General features: G+C 41.5%; 1 protein-coding gene across 2 annotated transcripts in view; it reads left to right on the forward strand.

Annotated features, from left to right (window-relative positions):
* The window catches only part of DSCAM (DS cell adhesion molecule), a 570,150-nt gene that overhangs the window by 340,798 nt on the left and 212,758 nt on the right, over positions 1 to 16,594 (forward strand). For both annotated transcript variants that reach the window (XM_069760714.1, XM_069760715.1), the window contains exons 12-14: positions 13,734 to 13,933; positions 14,260 to 14,356; positions 15,520 to 15,648. In XM_069760714.1, coding sequence (XP_069616815.1) covers positions 13,734 to 13,933; positions 14,260 to 14,356; positions 15,520 to 15,648 — 426 coding nt within the window. The remainder of the gene's footprint in view (positions 1 to 13,733; positions 13,934 to 14,259; positions 14,357 to 15,519; positions 15,649 to 16,594) is intronic.

A 16,594-nucleotide genomic window follows, 5' to 3' on the forward strand; every position in this document is an offset into this window, starting at 1 on the left:
TAATGACGGCCACTCGTTTTTCTTTATTTAGCTGCTTTTATCTTGCCTTAATACAAATTCTAACAGTCTATTCAGTAGGACTATCAGCTGTGTATCCACCAGACTTCTGCACAACACAACTGATGGTCCCAACCCCGTTTATAAGGCAAGAAATCCCACTTATTAAACCTGACAGGGCACACATGTGAAGTGAAAACCATTCCCGGTGACTACCTCTTGAAGCTCATCAAGAGAATGCCAAGAGTGTGCAAAGCAGTCATCGAAGCAAAAGGTGGCTACTTTGGAGAACCTGGAATATAAGACATATTTTCAGTTGTTTCACACTTTTTTGTTAAGTATATAATTCCACATGTGTTAATTCATAGTTTTGATGCATTCAGTGTGAATGTACAATTTTCATAGTCATGAAAATACAGACAAATCTTTAAATGAGAAGGTGTGTCCAAACTTTTGGTCTGTACTGTACATCATATAGGACACAGAAACTGCTGTATATACATCACATAGGAAACACTGAGACTGCTGTATATACAACACATAGGAGACATTGAGAATGCTGTACGTACAAAACATAGGAGACATTGAGACTGCTGTATATACATCACATAGGAGACATTGAGACTGCTCTTTATACATCACATAGGAGACACTGAGACTGCTCTATATACATCACATAGCAGACACCAAGACTGTTGTATATGCATCATACAGAGTCACAGACTACTGTAGGTGCATCACAAAGGAGACACCGAGACTACTGGGTATACATTACATAGGAGACACCAAGACTGATGTATATACATCACATAGGAGACGTTGAGACTGCTGTATAATCATCACATAGAAGACACTGGGACATATCCATCACATAGGGTACACTGGCACATATACATCCCAGGAGACTTGGGGCATATACATTACAGTAGGGGCTGGGGGCATAAACATCACAGGAAGGACTGGGGCATGCATATTACATGAGACTCTGAGATACAGTGGGGCAAAAAAGTATTTAGTCAGTCAGCAATAGTGCAAGTTCCACCACTTAAAAAGATGAGAGGCGTCTGTAATTTACATCATAGGTAGACCTCAACTATGGGAGACAAACTGAGAAAAAAAAATCCAGAAAATCACATTGTCTGTTTTTTTATCATTTTTTTTTGCATATTATGGTGGAAAATAAGTATTTGGTCAGAAACAAACAATCAAGATTTCTGGCTCTCACAGACCTGTAACTTCTTCTTTAAGAGTCTTCTCTTTCCTCCACTCATTACCTGTAGTAATGGCACCTGTTTAAACTTGTTATCAGTATAAAAAGACACCTGTGCACACCCTCAAACAGTCTGACTCCAAACTCCACTATGGTGAAGACCAAAGAGCTGTCAAAGGACACCAGAAACAAAATTGTAGCCCTGCACCAGGCTGGGAAGACTGAATCTGCAATAGCCAACCAGCTTGGAGTGAAGAAATCAACAGTGGGAGCAATAATTAGAAAATGGAAGACATACAAGACCACTGATAATCTCCCTCGATCTGGGGCTCCACGCAAAATCCCACCCCGTGGGGTCAGAATGATCACAAGAACGGTGAGCAAAAATCCCAGAACCACGCGGGGGGACCTAGTGAATGAACTGCAGAGAGCTGGGACCAATGTAACAAGGCCTACCATAAGTAACACACTACGCCACCATGGACTCAGATCCTGCAATGCCAGACGTGTCCCACTGCTTAAGCCAGTACATGTCCGGGCCCGTCTGAAGTTTGCTAGAGAGCATTTGGATGATCCAGAGGAGTTTTGGGAGAATGTCCTATGGTCTGATGAAACCAAACTGGAACTGTTTGGTGGAAACACAACTTGTCGTGTTTGGAGGAAAAAGAATACTGAGTTGCATCCATCAAACACCATACCTACTGTAAAGCATGGTGGTGGAAACATCATGCTTTGGGGCTGTTTCTCTGCAAAGGGGCCAGGACGACTGATCCGGGTACATGAAAGAATGAATGGGGCCATGTATCGTGAGATTTTGAGTGCAAACCTCTTTCCATCAGCAAGGGCATTGAAGATGAAACGTGGCTGGGTCTTTCAACATGACAATGATCCAAAGCACACCGCCAGGGCAACGAAGGAGTGGCTTCATAAGAAGCATTTCAAGGTCCTGGAGTGGCCTAGCCAGTCTCCAGATCTCAACCCTATAGAAAACCTTTGGAGGGAGCTGAAAGTCCGTGTTGCCAAGCGAAAAGCCAAAAACATCACTGCTCTAGAGGAGATCTGCATGGAGGAATGGGCCAACATACCAACAACAGTGTGTGGCAACCTTGTGAAGACTTACAGAAAACGTTTGACCTCTGTCATTGCCAACAAAGGATATATTACAAAGTATTGAGATGAAATTTTGTTTCTGACCAAATACTTATTTTCCACCATAATATGCAAATAAAATGTTAAAAAAACAGACAATGTGATTTTCTGGATTTTTTTTTCTCCGTTTGTCTCCCATAGTTGAGGTCTACCTATGATGTAAATTACAGACGCCTCTCATCTTTTTAAGTGGTGGAACTTGCACTATTGCTGACTGACTAAATACTTTTTTGCCCCACTGTATATACATTACAGGAGGGGCTGCTGCTCCTGTTACCGTTGATGGGACTGGAGTACAGGGTCTTGTGACTTTGACCACATCAAACATCCTGACTCTGGCACACATCAGGATGTAAGAGTGCATTCTTCCTATACAGAAAAGAAATTCCAGAAATAAAATATATATATATATATATATATATATATATATATATCCAATGAATATCACCAAAATATATAACCCTTAAAAATATTCATAAGACCACCATTCATGATAAATAATATTTTATTTAGACATAATAGTCACACAATTAATCTCCATAAAAAATTCATATAAAATTCATATAATATTAAAACTTTATTGAAGCTGATATTTTTAAAACAATTTAATTCTATAAAACAATGTGCAAAAATGCAGAGTTTTGCTGCATTTTTGCACATTGTGAATCTGACCCGGGGCAGGACAAAAGGACGTTTATGGCACGCGGGCAAGAGGTTTCCACCCCTGCCCTAATCTAATATAAAAACCAACTAGATCCCTATTTATACACAGACCAAACATTGTAAACTGATACAGACTTCAGACCCTATAAGTATCTACAGACCCAAGACCAAAAGCCCTAAATGAATACAGACCTTACACCAGGCGCCTAAACTAATCCCGACACCAGACCTCCTATGCCAACAGAGAACCAAGATCAAACCACCTCAACTAATACAGACCCCAAACCCTTTAAATAACTGCAGACCCAAGAACAATAAACTAATACAGATGCTGAACAGACCCCCTAAACTAGACTGCAGACAAGCAAATAAAAACATTAAATCAGATCATGTAAATACAGATCCCTAGATCACACATCTTAAATCTGGCAGCAGGTTTTTGCCACCTAAACTGAGAGCAGCATAATGTAGAGACAAAGACCCTGATTCCAGTGATGTGTCTTTTACTGGGCTGCTTGCTGTAGTTTGGATAGTATCCTTATTTTATCAACAGGAGAGTATCACTAGAGGACTAGTAAACCTGCTGCCATGTAGTCCTCCATATTCATAAGCTCTATATAACCACGACCCCAAACCTTTCTGCCTATACACAGAAAGCTGCCAATCAGACGTGTGCGCGAGGTTACACAGTGCTCAGCATTCAGAGAACTGCTAGATCTACCATAGAGAAAACTGTGATTTTATCACAATTGCAGCAAGAAGCCCAGTAAGTGGCACATTGCTGGAATCGGGGTCTCTGACCCTACATCATGATGTTCTCAGATAGGATCGCAAAAACCTGGTTATGTATTCCCGATAAATACAGACATTCTGAATTTTGAACCCTGACCCTTTATACTAATATAGACCCCTGACCGAACCCCAAAAATATAAACTCTGACTAAGAGAGCACAGTATTTTCCCCACTGAAGTAAAGCCTATCTCTGCTTGTAGATGAGCCGCTCTCTGCATTTTAATACTTGGTGGATTTTTTCTTATTTTTTTCCTCTTTCCGTCCTTGTGCAAATATGAAGGGGAAATCTGCATTCCCCTATGTGAGATAATAAGGCAGCAGATGTATGCCTTCATGGGTGCAGAGAGGCGCGGGCTGATATCTGAGCGAGGTCACACGGCTTTCATATTAAATATTTAACAAAGTTTAACTAAACCGACTGTAGTCATCACCGCGCTGCCTCCACTTATCTCTACAAAGGCTCTTTGAAGTGGGAAGGCTGCGAAATACCTTAATCTCCTCGCTGAAAGACAGAAGGGAAGATGCAGATTCTGGAAGCTCGCAGAGTCGCTGCTAATATCCTTATCTAGCGGAATCACATTATGTAAAAACCTCCGACGCTGCGCAAAAAAGCCCTAAGCTCGTATCCGTACAGGGCATACAATCATGCAGAGCCAGCGGAGGGCAAAAAGAATATATTATTGTTTTCATTTTTCCTGGCTATTAAAGTGGGGGACTGCTCCCCCCAAAAAATGACGTAGGGTCCCCCTATAATTAATAACTAGCAATGGCTATGCAGACAGCTGTGGGCTGATATTAATAGCCTAGGAAGGGGCCATGGGAGACTGCCCCACTCCAGGCTAAAAAAAATCAGCTCTCAGCCACCTCAGAAAAGGCGCATCTCTAAGATGTGCCAATTCTGGTACTTAGCCTCGCTCTTCCCACTTGCCCTGTAGTGGTGGCAAGTGGGGTGAAAGTTGGGGGGGGGGGGTTGTTGTCACCTTTGTATTGTCAGGTGACATCAAGCCCTGAGGTTAGTAATGGAGAGACGTCAATAAGACGCCCCCATTACTAACCCCATAGTCATATTGTATAAAAGCAAACACACACAGAATAAAGTCATTTAATAGAAAGAATGACACAGACTCTATTAATAAATCTTAATTAAACCATACTTATGACCTTGCTCATTCCACTGACGCCATTGTCTTCTGCAAGAGAGATAAAGTAAAAAACAACAGTATTCCTCACCTTTCTGCAGAGATGCTGCTACTCCATTTGTCCCACGACGTGTCTAGCTCTGCTACATCTAGATGGCAGGCTGCATAGTTGCATAATACGACTATACAGCCTGTCATCCAGCAGAGACACTGAGGGCATCGCGAGTGCGAGAAAGTCCTCCTGCTCGCGGTGCCGTCAGACAGGTCCTGCGAGTTCACAGCCAATGAACTCACTTCACCTATCTGACGTCAGTGGGAGCGCCGTGAGAAAATTTTCACCAAGAAAATAATAAAAGTTAGAGCACTTGGAAGTCAAAGAGGAAAAAGTGCCCGGATAAACCGGGAGCTGCTGCTGAGACCAGCAATATGCAAACTGTGAACAAAAGTATTTAGGATCAGTTGTCCTTATAAAGTTTGCATTAGATTGTGTAAAAGACGACTTGTTATATCATCAATTGGCGCTGGATGTGGATAGTGATATTGCAAACAATAACTCAAAATTGTCCTCCCTAATTTCTACCCACATGTGCGGTTCTTCATGCAGGGGCCGGCAGATCCCCATGCCCCACGCCAGCTCCTGCCGCTCCACTACATCTCCATTCCTTTATCATGTATACTGCCACATGACTGCAGGTCATTAGACTATAACCTTGGAGACACATCAGCCTGCAGAGGAGCTGTATACAGAAAGAAGCCAGAATTTATTTTTTTAATTACAGGTACTTTCCAAATTTGCTTAATTTTCTTAAATTTGACTGTAGTTTCAAGAGAAGTAATTAAAAAAACAGCTGCAAAAGTGTAGACACCATTTAGGGCTTTTTCACACTTGGCTTTAGGGTCCTGTTATAATTCCATATTTTTTATCGTTTTATTTACTTTTCTTTTTCTTTTATTAAATATAACTGTGAATATTTGTTTTTCTTTTTATTGTGAAGCAAACAACAAACAGGACAAAATAACTAAAAACTTCAGTGTGCATAACTATTAACCCACTAAAGTCAGTACTTTGTAGAGCCTCCTTTTGCAGCAATTACAGCTGCAAGTCGCTTTGTATAAGTCTCCATGTGCTTTTCACATCTTGGCATTGGGATCTTTGCCCATTCCTCAAGGCAAAACTGCTCCAGCAACTTCAAGTCAGATGGTTTCATCTAGTGAACAGCAATCTTCAAGTCTGATCACAGTCTCAATTGGATTAAGGTCTGTGCTTTGACTAGGCCGCTCCAAAACATTTACACATTTCCCCCCTTAAACCACTCGAGTGTTTCTTTAGCAGCATGCTTTGGGTCATTGTCTTGTTGGAAGGTGAATCTCCGTCCCAGTCTGAAATCACTGACAGACTGAAACAGGTTTTTCTCAAGAATATCCCTGTATTTTGCACCATCTATCTTCTCTTCGACTTGGACCATTTTCCCTGTCCCTGCTGCCGCAAAAACATTCTAACAGCATGATGCTGCCACCTCCATGTTTCACTGTGGGTATGGTGTCCTTGGGCTGATGAGCTGTGTTGGTTTGGTGCCAGGTATAGCGTTTACCTTGGTGGACAAAAAGTTAAATTTTGGTCTCATCTGACCACAGCAACTTCCTTCATACATTTGGGGGGTCTCCGAAATTTATTTTTGCAAGCTCAAAACGAGCCTTACAATTTTTGTGTGTAAGTAAAGGCTTTTTCTGCCCACTCGTCCATAAAGACCACCTCTATGGAGTGTACTGCATATTGTGGTCTTATGGACAGATACTCCAGTCTCTGTTTGGGAACGTCAGAGTTACTTTTGCTCCCTGTGCTGCCTCTCTGATTAATGCCCTCCTTCCCCGGACTGAGAGTTTTGGTGGGAACACTCTCTCTTGGCAGGTTTGTTGTGCTACCATGTTGTATCTATTTGATGATAATGGATGTCATGGTGCTCCGGGGATCATCAGAGATTGGGATATTGTTTTATAACCCAACCCTGACTTGTTCTTCTCAACAACTTGGTCCCGGACTTGTTTGCAAATCTCCTTGGTCTTCATGGTGTTTGGTTAGTGCTGCCTCTTGTTAATGGTGTTGCAGCCTCTGTGGCCTTTCAGAAAAGGTAAAGTTAATATACTGACCGACATGTGACACTAAAGATGTCCCCCTGTGTGCAATCGATCACTAAGCATGGGTCATATGGAGGAAATTGCATGCACATGCCAATTATTACTCATTTGATCCCATAAATTTAATTTATGCCAATATTTTTCTCACTTCACCAACTTAGACTATTTAGTGCTGATGCATCACACACACATCGGATTATAAACATTTTTAAACACAGGTTGTAATGTAAAAAAAATAGGTAAAAAGCCAAGGGGGTGAAAACTTTTGAAGCCACTGTAAATACTGCAATTCTGTCTGTGGTATCACAGTATATAAAATAAATCGTCATAGGATTGCTGAATTGCTGTTTTATTGTTTTTTCATCATTTCACCCCACTTGAAATTTTTTCCCATTTTTCAACCCATTATATGATTAAAAAAATAGGTGGTGTCATTCAAAGAACTTAGAACTTAGAAGTTGTGGTTCTTGGAAGAAGGGAAGGAAAAATAAAAACAAAAAGCAATATTGGTCGCAGCAGTAAGAGGTTTCTTGTGTGTTTTCCTAATTATTTCTCCCAGTAATTAGGAGAATTGGCATTCAAAAAAATTTTAATTATATTTTTGATAAATGGGGTTTAGCTGAATGGGAATTCAGCCGCTTGCCATGACATAAGTCGCTGGCGAAGCTGACCTAGGTGCGCTACGACCCAGCACTTCTGCTGCACCAGAGACTCGTCTGATTGCTGCGACCCCTGGAAGCAGTCACTTAGGAGTTAAAGTTGTTTGGTCGCGTTACACCACCTTTTAGTTACACAATTCATTTTCCACTTTTGGGGCTTTTTATGCGCCAAGGATATTTTGGACTGGATCATTGGGTATCAACGCAGCGTGTAATTGCAATAAATCTTGTAATAATCATGGAGGTTGTAGCTATGATCACCAGCATCTGTGCCGCTCTCCATATTATCCTAAACAGCGGCCTCTCCATCTGAGAGCGGTGCCCCGCGCCAGCTTTCCCGACTGAACAGTCCATTAAGTATCGGTTAATATACGAGCCGCGCGTCTGCCTTGTCTTTACAAATGGACGTTTTCTGCCAAATGAATGTCTGAAGCGCTCTGCCAGTTTATAGTCCGTTATATCAGCGCAATTATCTCAGAGACGCCACAGTCCCGGCAGCTCCGCGATCCAAATAGAAGAAAAGTAGCATTTTTAGCTTTTCTTTGAGGCGTGAGGGTGGATTTTTGAAAGCCGTAAAATTCATAACTAGAGATCAGAAAATCGATCCACAACAGATCGAATTCTGTACGAATTTTCAGATTTTAGAAAATCCAAAACTGTTTGCGATCTGTTTTGTACAAATCCAGCCTACATGTTTTGAAGAATAGTAAAAGATTAAGGGTAAGTTCACACAGGGCGTTTTAGCTGCGTTTTTTTAATGCTAATTTTCAGCTGCTTCTACAGTACCAGCAAAGCCTATGAGATTTCAGAAATCTCATGCACACATTGGGTGGGTTTTTGTGTGATCAGTATTTTGTGCTTTGCAGCGTTTTTTTTACCTAGGGCATGTCACTTCTTTCAGCGTTTTTTTCAGCATTTTTCACCCATTGACTTGAATGGGTGGTGAAAAAAACGCTGCAAATACGCTAGGTTGAGTTTTCTTGCAGTGTATTTACTGCAGAAAAGTCAAGGATTGCCGGATGTGACGTCACACCCGGCTCTGCTTCATCTAGATGACAGGCTGCATGATGCGTTCATGTAGCCTATCATCCAGCAGCGGACCCCCCTGGCCCGACATTAGGGTTTGCCATACTGTCATATGCATGACCGTGTCGAAAACACCGCTTCTGATCCACGGGGTAATCCTCCCCGCCGGTCAGAGAGCCGCGGCTCCCCATTGTCAGAAGACAGCGGGGTGCGCTCAGCTGTAATCGGAGGTGTAAACTCACCTCCGATCACTGGTGTCAGCTGATGGGACTACAGCTCCCATCATCTGACACCCACAGCCGCTAATTACAGTGAGAGCAGGAGCGGCGGATGGGAGTTTTCATCTGCCGCTCCTGTGCTATAAATAAATGATAATTTTTAAAAAACGGCGTGGGTTCCCCCCTAATTTTGATAACCAGCCAGGCAAAACTCACAGCTAGGGGCTGCATCTCCCAACTGTCAGCTTCAGCAAGGCTAGCTATAGATCAGCAAGGCTATAGTTATGGTATAGAGGGGTCCTCATGCTTTTTTAAAAAAAAAAATTTAAATAAATAATTTAAAAAAACGGCGTGGGGTCCCCCCCATTTTTGACAACCAGCCTTGCTAAAGCTCACAGCTGGGAGCTGGTATTCTCAAGCTGGTAAGGGGCCATGGATATTGCCCCCTCCCCCCCCCCAGCCTAAAAATAGCAGCCCGCCACTGCCAGATAAAGCACATCTATTAGATGCTCCGATTCTGGTGCTTTGCCCAGCTCATCCCTCTTGCCCTATAGTGGTGGCAAGCAGGGTAATAAGGGTTTAATGTCACCTTCCTATTGTAAGTGACATTAAGCCGGCCTAGTAATGGAGAGGTGTCAATAAGACACCTATTCATTACAAATCCTATATTAATTAAAGGGTTAAATAAACACACACAGGAAGAAAAAAAAGTCTTTTAATGAAATACAACACCACACAGTTTTGACCATATTTTTATTGTTCTGCCATTCCAAAGTGAAGCCATCGATCTTCTGTAAGAAAAATAAAATAAAAAAGCAAAAGTATACTCCCTGATCCGTCGTAGTCCAATATAATGTGTGTCCCACGCAGTATCTGGGGGAGATAAAGCACCGTGAGCGCGGCTAATGGGACCGCTCCCGGCAGTAAGCTACTGGGGAATGAATGAGACGGAGCGGCGCAGGCTCAGGAACTAGCGGTGACGTCACCGAACTGCGCTCCCTCACTGCCTGACCTGAGGTAACCTCTACACTGGGAAAATGTCACAGGTAATGTATCTATCTAATCTGTCTATCTATCTATCTAATCTGTCTATCTATCTATCTAATCTGTCTATCTATCTATTCTATCTATCTATCTATTCATTCTATATATCCTTTCTATTCATTCTATCTATCTATCCTATATATTCTATCAATCTATTAATTCTATCTATTCTTTCTATTCTATCTATTCTTTCTGTTCTATCTGTTCTATCTATTCTTTCTATTCTTTCTATCTATCTATTCATTCTATCTATTCTATCAATCTATTCATTCTATCTATTCTACCTTTTCTATCTATCTATTATCTTTCTATCTATCTATTATCTTTCTATCTATCTATTATCTTTCTATCTATCTATCTATCTATCTATCTATCTATTCAGTCTATCTATTCAGTCTATCTATTCTTTCTATCTATTCATTCTGTCTATTCATTCTATCTATCCTATCTATTCTGTCAATCCATTCATTCTATCCTGTCAATCTATCCTATCTATTCATTCTATCTACAGAAAGTAGTTTTTCTTTCTCTGTGTGCACTCTACTTTATTGGCATGCACAAAGCGAAAAAAAATACATGAAAAAAAACGCACCAAAAACGTGGCAAAAAAGGCACCAAAAACGCACCTAAACCTGCTTTTTTGGCGCAGCTTATTTCCTGCCAAGATGATCAGTTTTTGCTTCAGAAAACAAACGCCGCAAAAACGCCCTGTGTGAACTTACCCTAAAATAACAATATACATTATAATCACCTGTCCTTGCATCTTTGCAGTTTCCTTGTCCTATGCAACGGTCTTTGTTTTTTGGTCCTTTCTCAAGGCTTGAGGAAGGTTCGCAACAGAACCGAAATGTTGCTGAGCCCCCTATTGAGCTATTAAATCGCAGTTTTTCCTAAACTCTTGATGGAGTGCTACTTTAATTATTGTTTTTAGCCATCTGGAGGTTTGATAGTTGCCTAAAGATTTTGCAACCTTGCTAACTTTATAATGCCAGCTAGTACTGCCTTTTTTATCTATCATCTATCTATATCTATCTATCTGTCTGTCTATCTATCTGTCTATCTATCTATCTATCTATCTATTTACCTGTCTGTCTATCTATATCTATCTATCTATTTATCTGTCTATCTATCATTTATCTATCTATTTATATATTTATCTGTCTGTCTATCTATTTATCTATCTATTTATCTGTCTGTCTATCCCACATCTACAAGTGCTTCTCGCTAAATTAGAATATCATCAAAAAGATAATTTATTTCATATCTTCAATACAAAAACTGCAACTCATATATTATATAGAGACATTACACACAGAGTGATCTATTCCAAGTCTTTATTTCTGTTAATGTTGATGATTATGGCTTACAGCCAATAAAAAGCCAGAAGTCATTATCTCAGTAAATTAGAATAATTAACAACAGCAAAGGCCTCCTAAGAGTTTAAAAAGGTCTGTTTCAGTAGCTCCACAATCATGGGGAAGACTGCTGACTTGACAGATGTCCGGAAGGCAGTAACTGACACACTCTACATCAGAGGTCCCCAACCTTTCTGACCCTGAGAGCCACATCCAGCTATGAAAGAGGGTCGTGAACCACATTCAGCTCTGAGAGAGGGTTGAGAGCCACAGCCAGCCTCTCCCCCACTCTCAGTAGTGACACCGAGAGCCTCCATTATCGGTATAATGACAACCAAAGCTTCTCCACTGAACTCACACCAAGGCAGTATGCCAAGCTCCACTGTTTCCTATCTCACTCCCATTCAAATCTGCTCTTCTGTACAGAGCTACACACAAAAGTAACCATTTAGGGATCTGCTCTTAATAGTTATTTACATCTGGTGATAATGCACCAAGCTGGCAGGCAGCCGCGAGCCACACATCATGGGCTCGCGAGCCACATGTGGCTCCCGAGCTACAGGTTGGGGACCCCTGCTCTACATGGAGGGGAAGCCACAAAAGGTCATTGCTTAAGAAGTTGGCTGCTCACAGAGTGCTGTATCGAGGTCTTCGGCATTAACTCAACTCGCCGTGTTTGGAGGAAGAGAAATGCTGCTTATGACCCAAAGAACACCGTCCTCACTGTCAAGCATGGAGGTGGAAACATTATGTTTTGGGGGTGTTTCTCTGCTGAGGGCACATGACTACTTCACCGCAGTAATGGGAGAATAATACAGACACTGAAAGTGCCCCATATTACTAATAGACATACTACACTCCATTATAGTGACAGTGCCTCCATATTACTAATAGACACACTACACCTCATAATACTGATAGTGACAGTGCCTCCATATTAATAATAAACACACTACACCTCATAATACTGATAGTGACAGTGCCTCCATATTACTAATAGACACACTACACCTCATAATACTGATAGTGACAGTGCCTCCATATTAATAACAAAACACACTACACCTCATAATACTGATAGTGACAGTGCCTCCATATTACTAATAGACACACTACACCTCATAATAGTGACAGTGACAGTGTGTGCTGCTGTTTGTTGCACTCTCGATAACACTCACATTCACTGTTACAATTAAATCAAAGCACTTTCCCATAATGTGAATGAGATATGATTCCTAATTGTTTGCAACCTTCACCCTGACGCATAGAATCAGATCTCACTGTTTGGTTATTGCTGGCAATCCAATCGTTGTCGGACCCTATAAATGCCCCACATCAAACAATGCTGCGGCCGCATGACAACACGTATCTAATTAATGCTAATTATCATCATAAGACTGGAGCAGGAGGAACCTGGGGAGAGTTCAGTCCCATCAACTTCTCTCAGTTTGTAACATTCTGTAAAGCCATATCTTAGATTGTAGCTTGCGAGCAGGGCCCTCACTCCTCTTGGTTTATGTTGATTTATGTGATTATTGTTATGTTGTAATGTCTTTTATTGTCTGTACAAGTTCCCTCTAAAATATAAAGTGCTGCAGAATGTGTTGGCGCTATAGAAATACAATTATTATTATTAGTGATGAGCGAGTGTGCTCGTTACTCGCGTTTATCCGAGCATGCTAGAGTGTTCTCTGAGTATTTTGGATGTGCTTGGAGATTTATTTTGTCGACGCAGCTGCATGATTTACAGCTATTAGCCAGCTTGAACACATGTGGGGATTCCATAACAAACAGGCAACCCCCACATGTACTCAGGCTGGCTAATAGCTGCAAATCATGCAATGCGTCGACATAAACTAAATCTCCGAGCACATCCAAAATACTCGGAGAACACCCGAGCGTGCTCGGATAAATTCGAGTAACGAGCACACCCGCTCATCACTAATTATTTATTATTATCTTAACCCTACCAGTTGCTGAGGAAGTTGGGGGACAAGTAATATGGCCTCCTGGGCTTAACTTTCTTACTTGCTACTGATTTAATGCTGCTGTTGTAATTTTATAGCAATTTTTGTCTGATTTTATCAAGCAGCAAAATGCACAAAAACTACATTTGCAACAATCCGTAAAGCAGTTTGCTGCTCATTGTCTCTATGGCGGCCACTAATTGCAGGAATGCAGCATTACATGCAATTACATTTTGCATTAATTCAAGGGAGTTCTTGAAATATGTCATTAACTGATACAAAAATAAACATTTGTACGGAACTCTATGGCATGGGGGCATCAGGTAATGGAATCTATCTATCTTACCTAATATCTTTTTGGCTTTTTTTTTTTGTAGTTCCGGCAAGAATCATTTCCTACCCTAATACGACACTGGCAACTCAAGGTCAAAAGAAGGAGATGAACTGCACGGCCCACGGTGAGAAGCCCATCATAGTGCGCTGGGAGAAGGAGGATCGCATGATTAACGTCCCTGAGATGTCCCGGTACCAGGTGTCCACCAAGGAGGTGGGCGATGAAGTGCTCTCCATACTGCAGGTATGGTCTGCCGTCAGCAAGTCTCCTCCCGTGGTTACTGGTGAACACACTTTGGGTAGATTTCTGAATCTAATAGGATGTGTCCTACTCACAGGTTTTTTTTTATAGCAGTCACCTAATTTATGGTATAAAGCAGCCTCAAAACCAAGGTGCACTTTCCGTAGTATCTGCTATTATTGGTTGGAATGAATGCTGCACTCCTCAATAGTTGTGGAGGTCCTTCATGTTCTTCATGGGTGCAGACTAAATCTAGTGATTTCAGGCCCTGGAACCACACATATCGGCGGATATCCGAAAAGTACCTGGTTCTATTCTGTTAATTGCAGATCCTGCCCACAGTCCGCGAGGATTCTGGATTCTTCTCGTGTCATGCCATAAATTCTTTTGGAGAAAGTCGAGGGATGATCCAGCTCACAGTGCAAGGTACATGGGAGTTGTAGTTCCCGACGTGCGCTGGAATGGCGAACATTGTCATTATTCACATCCTATTCATTACATTTCTTCACTTGTGATCAGACTCCAACACTCACCTTGAAAGGAGGCTTTCCAGAAATCGCCCTCCACTTAAATATTCACATGTATTCAATCCAGGCCGGATGTAGATGCAGATGGTAAATTCACACAAGCTCTCCACAACAGCACTGTTATAAGGAGGCATGTTGGCTCAGTGGTGCAGCCTTAGGCCTTAGGCCTGTGACTTGAGCCTATTATGTCTCGGGTTAGTAAAATATCAAAGGGGTATTCCATAACTTAGATATTGATTAGTATTAGCACAGCTGTATTGGGTTATGACAGCTCAGCTCCCATTCACTTCAACAGGAGCTGAACTGTAGTACCTAAAAACGGCCACTACACAGAATACGGAGCAGTGTGCCGTGTCGGTTCTGAATAGCAGCGGCTGCAGACAGCTGATTGGGGGGTGCCAGTTGTCAGACCCCCACCAAACTGATATTAATGACCCATTTCAAGTCCTAGACAAATCTTTTAAATTATGAATTTCAGGGTTTTTTTTAAACAGGAAATATATATATATATATATATATATATATATATATATATATATAGTATCATATTAGCCAGTAGATAGAAAAATATTAAAATTTGAGAGTCCCCAGTGATTGATACCTTTTAATGGTTAACTGAAAAGATTGTAAGCTTTCAAGACTACTCCGGTGTCTTCATCAGGCAAAGAAAAACACAAAATCTGAAGAGTCACATATTTATACACGACAGGACACAGGAATAATGCAATAGATAAGGTGATCAATATCAGTTTGGTGGGAGTCTGACAATGGGCACCCCCCCGATCAGACCCGAGTAGTCTCAAAAGCTTGCAATTTGTTTCCTTCTTTTCGGTTAGCCATTAAAATGGATCAACCACTGAGGACTCTCAAACTTTGATCTTTTTTTATACGAACGTAAAGGGATTATCACATGGAAAAAACAAGTATCCACATGTTTAATGGGGGTCCCTACAAATTATTAGAAAGGTGATCCCAAACCTATTATTAGAGATCTCCTATAGTGTTGGATTTACACCTTATAAGCACCTAAACAGCTTATACACATGTGTCATTTCTTCCCAGAACCTCCAGACCCTCCAGAAATCGAGATCCGAGAAGTTCGAGCCCGAAGCATCGCTCTCCGCTGGACTATGGGATTTGATGGCAACAGCCCAATCACAGGATACGATATTGAATGCAAAAACAAATCAGGTATCAGCATATTGTGACCGAGTGGCAGTCATACCTGGAGAACCTGGTACTGTGACGCCATCCGCTGGCCACGCGTAGTATTGCATCACACCGCATGGTTTTACCCGTGTTAGCACTTCTGTGCTCTCCACTACATTCACACTGGCTTCCTGCTGAGTGCTGCCGAAATCCAGATTATGATCACTACTTAGAGGACATGATAACAGCCACAGGCAGTGGTGTACAGTTAGGGCCAGAAATATTTGGACAGTGACACAAGTTTTGTTATTTTAGCTGTTTACAAAAACATGTTCAGAAATACAATTATATATATAATATGGGCTGAAAGTGCACACTCCCAGCTGCAATATGATAGTTTCAACATCCAAATCGGAGAAAGGGTTTAGGAATCATAGCTCTGTAATGCATAGCGTCCTCTTTTTCAAGGGACCAAAAGTAATTGGACAATGGACTCTAAGGGCTGCAATTAACTCTGAAGGCGTCTCCCTCGTTAACCTGTAATCAATGAAGTAGTTAAAAGGTCAGGGGTGGATTCCAGGTGTGTGGTTTTGCATTTGGAAGCTGTTGCTGTGAGCAGACAACATGCGGTCAAAGGAACTCTCAATTGAGGTGAAGCAGAACATCCTGAGGCTGAAAAAAAAAGAAAAAATCCATCAGAGAGATAGCAGACATGCTTGGAGTAGCAAAATCAACAGTTGGGTACATTCTGAGAAAAAAGGAATTGACTGGTGAGCTTGGGAACTCAAAAAGGCCTGGGCGTCCACGGATGACAACAGTGGTGGATGATCGCCGCATACTTAATTTGGTGAAGAAGAACCCGTTCACAACATCAACTGAAGTCCAGAACACTCTCAGTGAAGTAGGTGTATCTGTCTCTAAGTCAACAGTAAAGAGAAGACTCCATGACAGTAAATACAAAGGGTTCACATCTAGATGCAAACCATTC

Source organism: Ranitomeya imitator, chromosome 3 (genome assembly GCF_032444005.1).
Source record: "Ranitomeya imitator isolate aRanImi1 chromosome 3, aRanImi1.pri, whole genome shotgun sequence".
NCBI classification, from domain to species: Eukaryota; Metazoa; Chordata; class Amphibia; order Anura; family Dendrobatidae; genus Ranitomeya; species Ranitomeya imitator.